The sequence below is a fragment of the Typopeltis vanoorti genome, chromosome 20, assembly GCF_054136105.1.
Source record: "Typopeltis vanoorti isolate ZY-2024b chromosome 20, IOZ_Tvanoo_1.0, whole genome shotgun sequence".
Classification (NCBI taxonomy): Eukaryota; Metazoa; Arthropoda; class Arachnida; order Uropygi; family Thelyphonidae; genus Typopeltis; species Typopeltis vanoorti.
In genome coordinates, this window is record NC_143568.1 from 93,022,135 (window position 1) to 93,036,810 (window position 14,676).

Sequence of the window (14,676 nt, forward strand, 5' to 3'; positions counted from 1 at the left end):
CAGTAGAAACGTGCTGACGGTGGGATTCTTCTTGTCTGGGGTTGTCATTGTATAGATATTTTTTTATGATGTTTTGAGGATATCCATTTTGTGATAATGTGTAGGCTATTAGTGAGAGTTCATTCTTTGTATCCTCCTCTTCTGATATAAACTTTTTGGCTCTATGTTTCAACATGTGGATAATACTCAGTTTGTGTTTTTTTTTATCAAAATATCTAAAAAATGCAGTTGGTTGTTGTTTTCTACTTCCAGAGTGAATTTTATCTTGCTATGTATTGAGTTGATTTTATCCACAAACGATTTAAGGTTGTCTAAGCTGTCTTGCCATATGATGAATATATCATCCACATATCTCCACCATGTAGATGGTCTCGGAGAGATTGCAGAGAGAATTTCTTTTTCAAGTTTTTCCATGAAAAGGTCTGCACAAAAAGGTTTGTGCAGACCTTTTCATGGAAAAACTTGAAAAAGAAATTCTCTCTGCAATCTCTCCGAGACCATCTACATGGTGGAGATATGTGGATGATATATTCATCATATGGCAAGACAGCTTAGACAACCTTAAATCGTTTGTGGATAAAATCAACTCAATACATAGCAAGATAAAATTCACTCTGGAAGTAGAAAACAACAACCAACTGCATTTTTTAGATATTTTGATAAAAAAAACAACCTAACAGTGTCAAATTATCCATTTACAGAAAGCCCACAGATACTGGAAGATATCTTCACTATACTTCAAACCATCACAAGTCACACAAACTGAGTATTATCCACATGTTGAAACATAGAGCCAAAAAGTTTATATCAGAAGGGGAGGATACAAAGAATGAACTCTCACTAATAGCCAACACATTATCACAAAATGGATATCCTCAAAACATCATCAAAAAATATCTATACAATGACAACCCCAGACAAGAAGAATCCCACCGTCAGCACGTTTCTACTGTAGTGATACCTTTCATCAAGTCAATTTCTTATCAAATAGCAAGAATACTAAGAGCCCACAACATCAGACTGGTCTTCAAACCAACCACCAACATCAGACAAGTTTTAGGATCTCCAAAAGATAAAGTTCCGTTCTACAAATATCCAGGAGTATATTACATTCCCTGCTCCTGTGGTCTTGCCTACATCAGACAAACTTCACGAAGTTTAGAAATTAGACAAAAAGAACATGTTGGTGATGTAAACCACAACAGAAGCATCTCTTCCAGCTTAGCACATCATTTCTGCACGTCTAACCACACGATAGATTGGCAAAACAGCTCCATGCCATATCTAGATGACGACTACAGACATCGTGTATTTAAGGAAGCCACAATAGTACTAATAACTGGCAGAAACCTCAACAGAAATCAGGGTATAATTCTAAACAGTTCGTGGAAAAACTTGATCCTCTCTCTCAATCAATCTGAACTACAGCTAGCCAGTAATCACATTACAAGTCTACAACAAACACGCATGCGTGATAATGAATAAGAACAATAAGCCATCTCTGTCACGCGAAACGTGTAACCATAGATACTAGTTTGGTTTACAACGTTTTTTTATGTTCCGTTTAATTTGCATTTACTTTCATATCTCCGTTATGCCTTGAAAAAGCCAGACAGTTTGCTGGCGAAACTGGTAGGTTTTAATAAATGTTTATTGTAAAATACTGGTCTGTATTAATAAAATTGTATTTCTATTATAAAAACGACCAAAAATGTATACTTTAAATTGCAATTATCTTTTGATTTGAATTTGCAATATTTGCTACATGGCCCCTGAACTTCAACTTCCTACCTGCTAACCCTCCAAGATCCCTAGTCTGTTTCTGATCAGTTTCTTCTGGCATAATCCCACCAATGACATTATATATCTAATCACCCCAAAGTGCATGACTTTACGTTTACTGAAATGAAATGACATCCATTTTCTCATGTCCACAATTCCAGCCTATTCAAAGCATATCAGCCGCATTCATGATTACCCTACCTATCATTGCATCAGATTGAATAACAGCAGACCAAGGAGTGATCCTTGTAATACACAAACTTAAGACAGCCTCGGGGAACATGCTGTTCTTGACCATATGGCCAAGATAGCATATTTCACACTTTGACTTGGAAAGCTTGCCAGGACAAAGTTTTTAATAAATACCAGAAGTTGTTCTCTGAGATCTAGGTTATAGAGATCTTTAATATGCCTCATTTCCATGTGTCATAAGTTTTTTCCATGTCAAAGAACACTGAAACCAGATGTTCTTGTTTCAGGAATGCATCTCCTTATACAAGTTTCTAAATGGACCAAATGGTCTAAAATTGAAAGCCACACATTGCATATTGGAGAGAAGATTGTTACTTCCTACATACCACAGAGATCTGGTAACCATTTTCTCCAATATCTTACAAAGACAGCTGGTCAGAGGAATAGACAGATAATGATTTGCTTGTGTTTGATCCTTTCCTGGTTTTGAGATAGCAATGACAACAGACTTATGCTAAGAATCCAGAAACTCTTCCTCTGAAGTATTCTGTTATATATCGAGAGAAGGAGACCCATAGAAGATGATGGAAGATGTTTTATCATTTCATAATGGATGTCATCACAACCTACTTACGAGGGTGAGACAGTAAAAGTCTTTTTAATCCTCCTTAACAAATGGCTAAGTGTATGGCTCAAGCCCATTGGTAGAAAAATTTAACCACTCTTGTTGCTTTTTCAATATTAAAAACTCAGGAAGGTATGAAGTTGTTGCTGAAATTCTGGAAAAGTCTTCTCCCAAAGTGTCTGCAACACATTTGGGATCAGCAAGAACACATATATTATAGTCTAATATAAATAAATGGTGTGTTCTGTACCTACATTTCATTTTCTGGATTTTATTCCATACAATTTTTGCACTTGTTGTTTGATTAATCAACGAGGTAAATTGTTTTTGACTCTTTCTGATATCTCACATAAAATGCTTTGGCCTGAGCAAAAGCACATCATGTCTGACATGGGTGTCTAACTTTTTGGCTTGTCTGGGCCACATTGAGTGAAGAGGAATTATCTTGGGCCACATATAAAATGTATAATATAGTTAATGTACATAAGTAACAAAACTTCCTTTATTTAAAAAAAAAACTATTTTTTAAACATTTTTATTATAACATTAAAAAAAAAGAGGGCAGCATAAACACAAAACTAGTGAGATATTTGCCTTGTTTACATGAAACCAATGCATCAATGTCTGGTTCGATGGAGGTGGTTGCAATTCGTAGCGAGCTCAAGGTTCTCATCAGAAATTTTTGATCTAACTTTACTCTTTGTATGCTTCATTCTTGAAAATAGTTGTTCAGAAATGTACACATACTACCAAAAAGTGATGACATGAATAAAGCATGATTGTGAAATGAAGGACATTTTTCTCTGGGAAGATAGGTCTTATAAAAATCTAGCAAAGAGACATGATCAAACATTTCTTTGAGTTGAATATCTGATTACAAATCTTTACATTCCATTAAAAAATTCGAAGGTAATGTATTTATGTCGACTGAAAATGGAGTCGCAAATATACAAAAAAATTGATAATTTTTTCTGAAATCTTGAAACCTACACTCCAATTCCTGTATCAAAAAGGAAAGAAAGCCATCGTATTTTTGTGCATTACATAATAATGTTAAAAGTTTAAGATCTTATGGGGCTGCATTACTAACAGGACTGCATTTACCATAAGCGCAAGCTGGGGCCTCACTCTCCATGGGGGCCACATTTTAAAACCTTACTCCTCAGAAACAACAATATAAAAAACAGTCTAGTTATAGTTGCAAAATAAAACTTATTTTTAAATAATATTAAATTCATAATATAAAAACTAGAGGCCGCTGAAAAATTTGTGAGGCCTCCTCCTCCATTTGAAATCCACTGTCCTTTCAAAGGAAAGGACTTTGCTGCTGAAAGAACATGGCTAAGAAGCATAATTTGACCGTCAAGTCCATTAGAAGGTGAGATAATCCTTCACGCTGAAAAGAACACTTAACTAGATTACCTGGAGTACGTAGCTACGTTCAGTTGCCTATAGCAAGAAAGACAGTTGCTTGTAACCGGAATTTAAGTTATATTAGACTAAATACCTATGAGTTATATTCATTTTTACTACTTGTTTTATAGTATAATTATAGTTGTTAATTTAATGCCAGTGCAAAATAAGAAATCTTTTCATACTTTCTTCACTTCATATTGTATCACTTTGGAAGATCAATGTCGCTATCAATTTTTTGGTTAATAATTTTAATCGCCAATACATTTTATTCTCCCAGAACTTGGTTCAAGATAATTATTTTATGAATTCATGAAAATCCAAATCTTGAAATAAATAGAGCGGTCATCTGCCGAAATTAAGTTTTCTGTATTTTTTATTCATAATCTTAGCAGAAGGTTAGTTCACAGATTGCGCCAAGGTTCGCACTTTTATGATTTTACTTTATAGAGTTTCATACATAAATCTTGAATCATATCATATAATACAGAATTTTTATAAAATAATCTGTAGGTTTTTCACACTTCAACTTTCTTGGTTTGGCCTAATCACTCACTACAAATCAAATAAACGGCAGTTATGAAGTCAACTGTTATGTACATATTTTTGGCAAATTTTGATATTATGTGGCTTTTAAAGTAGCGATACTTTCCCTACAGTTTATCATTCGAAACATGTATAGGTGCATGAATCAAACTGAAATTTTATTTTCAAAATTTTCATAATAGAATTAAAATTGTATTTCGCCTTTGATGGCTAACTCCCTCCCAAAATTATCACCACACAAACTAGGTAATATATGTGCACTTTCTTTTTGTTTCAATTCTTTATTTTTCCAAAGTAACTGTACCAGAAAATTTTAATATTCCGATAGGAAATTAAATTGTGACTATTATAAAATTAGCAAATTTTGAATATTTTCTCATTTATATTATTTCTTGATAAGTATAAATCATTAAATTATGTGATATTGGGGAAACTGATGTTTAAAAAAGAGTTTCATCCTACAAAAGCAATATCAGAATAAAATGTGTCAAACATCTGTAAATCAATCAGAAAGGTGTAAAATAAATAAATAATTTGGCTATTGTTAGGCACTTTTTAGTGTGTCTACTGGACGTGTTCTTTCCTCACTTTCTCAATAATTTTCGTTAGCTTACAGACTGTTACTTGAACAGAAAGGAATGGTCTATAATCCTCCCTCCTTCCCCAAAAAATATATGATTATGTAATACATATGCGCCTTTTCTTTTAAATAATTGAAATCCTTTATTTCCCGATAATTGTATCAAATAATTTGTAATTTTTCAATAATAAAAGTGAAACCGATCACTATAAATTAAGAAATCATTTTTGCATAAATACTGTATCAGCCTGTAAAAGAAATGTCAGTTTTTCTGTGTTAGGATGTCTGCTATCAACAATCGAAAACAAAATAAGACTTGAATGTATTTTTGCACAACAGCATGAGGCAATTTAGTGTGATTTCTGGGGAAACGTTCTCTCTTGTCTTTCTCAATAGCAGTGACTTAGTTTTTCCTCCAGCTAAGAGGATTGTTATCGCGTATTTCTAAGACGTAGTAATATTTAGAATTAAAAAAAATAACACTACTGAATTTTCTTTTGCGTATTATGCATAGACAGTTTTACATATTGAAAATATAGCGTAGTATTGCTATATTTTCAATATGTTTATTATTATTATTATTGAAATCATTAGAATTGATTTCAGATTGCAAAGAATAGTACATAATTAGAAGCTTCGACAGTACAACAATATTATTGCTTTATTACTTTTGTCAAAACGGTAAACTCAATTAAAAAAAGAAGTAATTTTAAATACTGTCTGAAAGCTTTCAAACCAGTAGAAATTTAAAGTAGTTATGTAACTGAGTTCCAGGAGAGGAGAAGGGAGGGAGATGCAGTAGAAAATCTTCAAAATGAGCATCAATTTTGAATCATTGCGTATAGGATACCCTTCATATTATATTTTCAACATATCTCCAGTGGTTACAAACAGGATATTATAGTAATGTGGATCCTACAAAAAAAAAAAAAAAATCTCCTACAATTTTAGCCAAAAGAAAAAGGCGAAGGACTGCTAAAATATCATTGGATATAAATTTTTGATACTAAAAAAAAAAAGACACAATCAGAAACTCCGAATAATGCAGTTTGACATCATTTGTTGTTCATAAAAAAATCGTTATTAAATTGAAATGTGACGATCTATATAACGGTATTTTGCAAGGAAAGAAAGCGAAATGTTATATTTATTTCAATAAATGTTATTTTAAAAAATATAAATATTTGGCATAATATTTTAAATGAACAAACAATTGAAAATTCATGAAAGAAAATTCTTCTATATTGTCAGTAAAGTGAAAGAACATAAAGTTGTCTTGTTCCGTTACACTCATTTGAAGAATAAAAGGCAACAAATTTACTTACTAGATTCATTGCAAAGGCTGATCTCTGGTCATTTCAGGATTGATTATTTTTGCACATGTGAAATTCGTTTTTATTTTTGGGAAGAGACACAATAATTGTGTAGGAAAAAAAGGGAGGGAGGGGGTAATTGCATGGTAAAAAGTAGAATGCAGATGAAGTTTTGATCCACTGAAATTTAATTGATCCATTTAATTGGCAACTATACAGTGGAATATTGTCTGGAAGCAGTGCAATATTTTTATTTTATTCAAAATGTATATAATTACTTTTCATCACCAACAAGAAGATGGGGTATACTCTTAAACATTTAGAAAAAAAAAATCTTTAACATTTAAAAGACTAAGTGAAATGAGGTGGTCCGCAAGAGCTATATTGCTTTGAAACCATGGACATAAAAGAGGCATTACTTGAACGATGTTTTATGGGACAAAATTTTACAACGAATAAATGCTACTAGTAAATCTCCACAAGATCCCAATATGGATTTCTCATTAGCTAATAATTTGTTATAGTCTTTAGTTGATTTTATTTAAGATATAAAAAATAGTTTTGCTACTTTAAATGAAGAAGTGAATTTATTAATAGATGAGACAAAATTTAGAGATCAGAAGAAAAGAAAGAGTGAAAATAACAGGAAAAAAATGTATGACGAAATTTCATATGATGAGATTACTCATATATTACATGGCAAAGAAAATTTCATTGTTAATACTTTTAATATCATTTGCAATAAGCTAATTTTGGAAATTAATAAAAAAGGAAAAAGCTATTTAGACATATTAGATACGTTTGACATGTTTTTGAAGAAAGATATAGATCAAGACAAGTACAAGTTAGTACTTGTAACTAGTAACTAGTACTTTGTTACTAGTATTAAAAATTTTACAATCTTATGGAACTGATATTGAACTCAGCAAAAATTATTGATGAAGTTAAGCAATTTTTAATAATGATAAAGGAAGAAAATGTTTCAACATTTTTCAATTAAAATATGTACAGATTTATAAACGATGGGTAAGGTCTACTTTTCCAAAAGTAAAAACAATTCTAAAAATATTTTTGACAATGCCTATTTAAAACAAGTGCTGAACGCTCATTTTCAGTGTAGAAATGAATAAAAATTTATTTAAGAAGCAACTTGCACCAAAATAAAACAAGTTACCTGTTACTTAAATATAAAGAGCCAATAGGCTTCATTTCGGTGATGTAACATTATTTAAATTAAGGGGATATTAAATCCCACATTGTTTCAAAACCGAATAAGAAACTCAAAAATCAGAATCAATGAGTTTCATGCCGAATATAGTAAACTATAAAAGTATCGACGAATACAAGCGTAAGCCAAAGCACGTAGTCCAACACTAGGACAACTCGTTGGAAAGGTGGGGAAAGTTCTGATCACTATTCTTGGTATTTCTCATAATGTAAAACCCATATATTTGGCATGAAACTCTTTGATTCCGATCTTTGAATTTCTTATTCGGTTTTGAAACAATACGGGATTTAATATCCCCTTAATTTAAATAATGTTACATCGCCGAAGTGAAGCCTATTGGCTCTTTATTTAAGTAATTTAATGTGTTCACCTTTTTGGAGAACTCATATAGCAGTATATAAGTTCTTTTCGCTATATCCTTGGTATTAATTTGGTCTACCTACTCACCGATGAGACCTCAATAAAGGTAGAAACCGGTCTGGGTAGTGACCTTCCACCATAATGTATAACATCATACATCTCCTAGGAGATGGGTTTTACATTATGGGAAATACCAAGAATAGTGATCAGAACTTTCCCCACCTTTGCAACGAGTTGCCCTAGTATTGGACTACATGCTTTGGCATACGCTTGTATTCGCTGGTACTTTTATAGTTTACTATATTCGGCATGAAACTCTTTGATTCTGATCTTTGAGTTTCTTATTCGGTTTTGAAACAATGTGGGATTTAATATCACCCTTAATTTAAATAAGTGACCTATTGTTATTATGCATGGCATCAGATGTAATGGACTCTATTAATTATGAACATTACAGATATATTAGCTAAAACCAAAGCAGAAAAAAAACTTTTAGTTATTATTTTTTTTTTTTTAATTTAAATTAGAACTGATTTTTTTTATGCTTTTATTAAATGCAAATATATGTATACCAATGTTGTGTTATTTTCATTTTATTAAAATTAGTTATTATGGAAATGTCAACTTTTATTTTCAATATACTTAAAAAAAAATGCATATGAATTTGATTAACTGAAATAGACTTGTTCTTTTGAGGACTCATAATGATGATGCGCCTAGGGCCTCAAAAAGTATAAATGCAGCCCTGATTACTAACAGTCCAGAGCTGAACATGGCCCACAGGTTGGACACCCTGACGTAGGACATCAGATAAGAGACAGTATGTTATATAGTGGGGTATCTACAAAATATATTCCATGCTCGGTGTTGATCTTTATTGTCTGGCACTCTTGGTTCCATTCAAGGCTTTGGATAGAATGAAAATTGAGACGATGTTTTTGGAATTGAGGCTGTTGCTGCTGGGACAATGCAATCTGTTACATACTTCACTGATAGATGTTTGACTGACTGTATCAGCATTAAATTTTGGAAGATCGGAAAAAGTATTTCACAGTCAGCCTCTTTTATTTTCCATATGGGCATTCGTGTAGGAGAACATGGTTCATGTGAAGACATTGTGCAATAATGGCAGAATGATCACCATCACAAATGTTGTCTTCGACATCCCATGTCAGCAACGGAAAAATAGCAGGAATGGATTATAAAATCAACTGAAGAATATGAGCGGGCAGGCATAGTTCAACCACAGATGCGAGACACCTCATCACTTCTGCACATGGCAGAGGAAGAAGAATCCATTCTGATAATTTGGAGTAGTTTTATTTATTTATTCATATGGAGTTTCCTCTCTTTTCTCTCCCGTCCCTATTGGGGCGAGTTGAGCCCCCTCACGAGGGGTTAAGTATTTATGGCTGTAGATCCGTGTGTTCACGGGACTGGTTTGCCTGCTTGCGGGATGAAAAACGCCAGATGAACTGGCGGAAAAACAATACTGCCTGCGTCCAAGACCGGCTAACTTGGCTATGGGTGAGGAAGATCCTTAAGCTCCTCACGTCGACGACGGGAGTCAAACCCAGGACACTCCTTCCCCAGGCATATGGTTGCAAAGCGCAAAGCCACTAGGCTAACCGCACGGACATTTGGAGTAGTGAATGAATAGAATGGATTGCCAGAGTAAGTTGTAAATGCTCTGTCAGTTAGTGAGTTCAAGGAGAGGTACAAAAGACAGTGTATATAGTTTGGGTCTCCTGCAACAAGTGTTTGAACTTCATGGAGGTAACCATGCAATAATACTAATCTTGCTGTAATGGATGTTTAAGAATGTTCACTGAATTCTAAAAGCAGATTTCTTGCATGTACAGCTGTGATCAAAATTTGAGTTATAAACATGTAGCAGTTCAAGAAACGTGTGACAATTACATTCAAATAGTGAAATATGTCACATTTTGAATTCACAATTATGATTTTATAGCAAGCTGTCTATGATGCCAGGGCCTGACAAAATCCTACTCACCACAAAAATATCATACTCATCCATTACTGAATTTTTTTTTAATGATATGATGTAATAAGTCACTAGGCATCCCAAAAAGTGATTAGTAGCTTTATAGAGATACAGCCACTAATCATCATTCTGAGTAGTAGTCAATAAATAATAAAAATAGGAAAAATGATAAAAACATTGATGTTTTAAAAAATATAACTTGTTACATTAATTTTTGTTATTAGAAAGAATGACCTTTTATTGTATGCATACTCTTCGGTGTATTATTAAAGTTAAAAAAAAAATGATTTTGTTTAAGAAGTTATTTTTTATTAAATACAAAGTATTCTATTTTGTCCAGTCTGCATATACTCACCAGAGGCAAGTGGGTGAGTATTTTTCAAGTCCTAATGATGCCTTATAACAAATCATAAGATAAGAACCAATAAATCCCTAAATTTTACATATGTTAAACTGTTATTCATATTTTTAATATAATTTGTCTAACATAATATTACAACAAGTTAAAAGCTTTCCAAAATTTCTTCAAATTCAGTTTAGTAAACATATAATACAGTTTCTTTTTGCATAGTAAGGGCTATGCTTCTGTTATTAATTCATGTTAATTTCATGAGTTTATTATTCTTATTAGAAAACTCAGTCAACAGACCCATTACAGGAGGTCATCTTCCCACTCTGCAACCAGCAACACATCTATCATACTGAATTCATTCACATATTTAGCATTTACAACACACTCTAGCAGTAACATTTATCTACCGCCCTCTGTATAAAAAAAAAATTTTCTTAAATCTACTCTACACTCGCTTCTCTACATCTCTGGAGCATAGCCACTTATTTTTTTTTTTTATACTGATGAAAACTCAAAAATAAATCTAGATGTTAACTTCATGACATAATTTTAAGGCAGGATATCCCTCTCCCCCCCCCCCCCCACACACACACCCATGTACAAAGGTAGGATATGCATTCCAAATGTAATGGGTACTTAGCGCAACACAGCAAAGTCAAATGATCTCATACACAAAATTAGTCATAAATGACTTTGCATGTAGATTACCCTTTGCATATTCCTGCATATAATATGAATAAAAAAAAAAGGATCCATAATACTTTAATATTTAATTTAAAACAAGTGTTGAATCTCACCTGCTGACAAAAGTGCGTTGTGGGTCCTGTTTCAGCTGACTCAGCAAATTCACACCAGGGTACTTTTTCACGTGTACAGAAGGCAAAGGGCATTGCTGAAAGATAAAATATTCAATTCACACATCACACTGCTATGGAACCTGTAGCAAGTAGAATAAATGAAAAATCACACATTAAATAAGGTGACGGTAATTCATGAACACAATGTGATATTTAGTAACTAATACTAAAAGCGTGACTGGTCATGTAATAGCTCTGCACAGAAGCTAAACACTCTATTGGCATGAAACTAAATGCTCTAAACACTATCTAAACACACTATATTTGGCATGAAACTCTCTGATTCCAATCTTTGAGTTTTTTATTCGGTTTTAAAACAATGTGGGATTTAATATCCCCTTAATTTAAATAAACACTATGTTAGCAAAAGCTGGCAATTACCATGTAATGCCACTAATTCTATCTGGTCACAATAAACAAAGATAAGCATGGCAAGGAAAACAGTTTATATTAAACACAAATGAGACAGACAACTATCTAACAGCTGTTCAACTGATGAAGGCAGATAAATAACTAAGCATATAAATAAATAAACAATAAACATAATCATGCAGTCCCTTCTAGAGTTGAGGACTCACTGAGAGAAGATCCTTTCAGTCACTCATACCTACCATATCTCGTTTTGAACACAACTGAGCCAAAGACATACTCAAAACACTTAACAGACCATTCTACACCACATGTCCCAAAAAAAGAAACTATACCTCACATCCTTCTTAACCAACCAACTGGCTGGTATGGATGAAATAGTCAGCTCTCCCTAGCTTTTTTCATGGATCAAAACTTTGTTGGTATTTTGCCTTTTATCATACCATTACCTTCCTCCACTGTTAATCTCGTTACGGCTATTCTATAGCCATTAGTGGATTAACTGTTGCTGAGTGAACTTTGTGTCCCCCTGTCTTTACGTCTATTGTGTTGCTTAGAATTTCATTTACTGTCCTAAGCTATTTGACCTTTTTTGCCTCTAAAATGATTTATTGTGTCTCTTCCCAAAAATTGAAATGAATTTCACATATGCGAAAAAAATCAATCCTGAAATGACCACCAATCAGCCTTTGCAATGAATCTATTTACTGATAGTAAATTTGGTGTATTTTATTCTATAAATCAGTGCACCGGAAGAGTTGCACTGATTGTTCTTTCACTTTACTTATAATGTAGAAACAATTTTTTTCGAATTTCAGAATTTTAAAATTTTTGCTTTGAAAATATTATGTCGAATATTTATATTTTTAAATAATATTTATCGAAATAAATATGTCCTTTGGTTTTCGTTTCTAGCCAAATAGCATTATATGGATCATCACATTTCAGTTTTAGAAACGATTTTTTGTTATTCATAAAGACAAAATTAAAAAAAAAAAATGTTAAAATGCATTACTCAGTTTCCAATTGCGAGTCTTTCTGGTATCAAAAATTTATATCCAATGATATTTTAGCAGTGATTCTTCACCTTCATCTTTTATTTATTTATTTATTTGTATTATGCATATTACGATAATATCCAGTGCATATCCTCGTAGATATGTTGAAAATATAATGTGAAAAATATCATATACGGAATGATTCAAAATTTTTGCTCATTTTGAAGATTTTCTAATGCTTACCCCCCCTCCTTATCCTCTCCTGGAACTCAATTACATAACTACTCTAAACTTCTACAGGTTTGAAAGTTTTTCTAGACAGTATTCAAAATCTATTACTTCATTTTACCATTTTGACAAAAGATATACGGCAATCAGATTGTACCGTGAAGCTTCTAATTCTGTACTATTTATTCGCAATCTAAAACCAGCTGTTCTACTGTCTGCTGAAATTATGTGAAATTTTAGATATAATATGCTATATTTTCACCATGCAAAATTGTTTATATGCATACCACACAAAAGAAAGTTCAGTAGTATTATTTTTGTTTGTTTTTCTTTAAAAAAATTTAAATATTACTTCTCCTGCTATTGGAAGCTATTTCTGAAATAATCTGTCTTATAAATACTTGGTAATATCCTCTTAGCTGGAGGAAAAGCTGAAGGCTTATTACTCTCAGTGCTACTGAGAAAGAAAGGAGAGAACACTAAAGTTACACTAAAGAGCCTCAGGCTGTAGTGCAGAATACATCAAGAATGTCTTATTATTATTATTATTATTATTTGACACCTCCAGGGAGTCCAAAGACTCATCGAGGGAGAGTGTGCCAACAGCATCGAACGATTGGATCCCTTCCAACTACTAACCGCACACAAACTTACTTAACTGAGCCATTAGGAGCAGAGGCTCTACCAATCGACCAACCTTTGCCGTTTCCTTTTCGATTGTTGATTACCAATATCCTGACAGAAATACTGACATTTCGTTTACATGCTTATACATTATTTATGCCAAAATATTTTCTTAATTTATCATGATCAGTTTCACTTTTATTATCAAAAAATTAGAAATTATTTCATACAATTATCTTGAAAAAGAGGATTTGAATTATTTTCAAAGAAAAGGTGCATATGCGTTTCATAATCTTTTTTTTTGGGGGGGGGGGTATATAGACCTAATCAATCTGCGAATATTTCAGGGAATTTATTTGATAAATTGTTTGCAAGACAACTGTTACAAACGTAAATCACTTGGGGAACATACCCATTCATTTTAGTGTAAAATAGTAGCAAAGGTTCAGTTACTTTAGATATCTAATCTAGAAAAAAATGTTATGTCTGCTGAGATTAGAATCTTACGTGAATAATTTTTCTGACATGATTTCTCTATTCGTTATAATGTAACCAATTTCCAGATTTTTTCCCTCCTGCACACTCCATGTTATATGCAGTGATTTCTTCTTTGTAGTACAAGAAAAAAAAAATCAGATAACAGAAGAAAAATATGTAGTATTTTCTTTTCCACTGGCTGAATTTACAATGTTCTTTCTTTGTGTTCTGAAGAGAAAGTGCAAATGACTTTTTTCTTACTATTTTTTCCATTATAACATCTGATATAATTATAAGTGACATTTTACTGTTTTTCTCAAACACGAGAAACAGAAATAAGGTAGTAATAATATTGTTGATTCTGTCAAACTTCATTGTAGCAGAAATTTTTATTACAAAACTTTGTAATACATGTATATCTCCGAAACAAGAAATTTGGAACCCATATCACATCAATGTTGAGTGTTGGCAAAGGTGAAAATGTTTACGTTATTATTTATATATTTCATTTATTAACTAGGGGGCTATGCCCAACCCTCTGTGTTCCAGACTGGTAGGCCGGTTCTCCTTGAATTCTGATGACTCGAACTTTGAAGACTCGAAAGGGGTTTCTCCCCCCCCCCCGGCGCCCAACCACCTGAGTTCGGACTGGTAGACCGGTTCTCGTTGAATTCTGATGACTCAAATTTTGAGAACTCGAAAGGGGGTTCCACTCACCCCCCCTGGT

At 32.8% G+C, this 14,676-nt stretch overlaps 1 protein-coding gene across 1 annotated transcript in view; it reads right to left on the reverse strand.

The window, feature by feature from the left end:
- pyd3 (beta-ureidopropionase pyd3) overlaps positions 1 to 14,676 on the reverse strand; it is a 224,886-nt gene that overhangs the window by 171,248 nt on the left and 38,962 nt on the right. Inside the window, exon 3 of the mRNA XM_090409693.1 lies at positions 11,194 to 11,288. Within this exon, the coding sequence (XP_090265819.1) occupies positions 11,194 to 11,288 (95 nt within the window). The remainder of the gene's footprint in view (positions 1 to 11,193; positions 11,289 to 14,676) is intronic.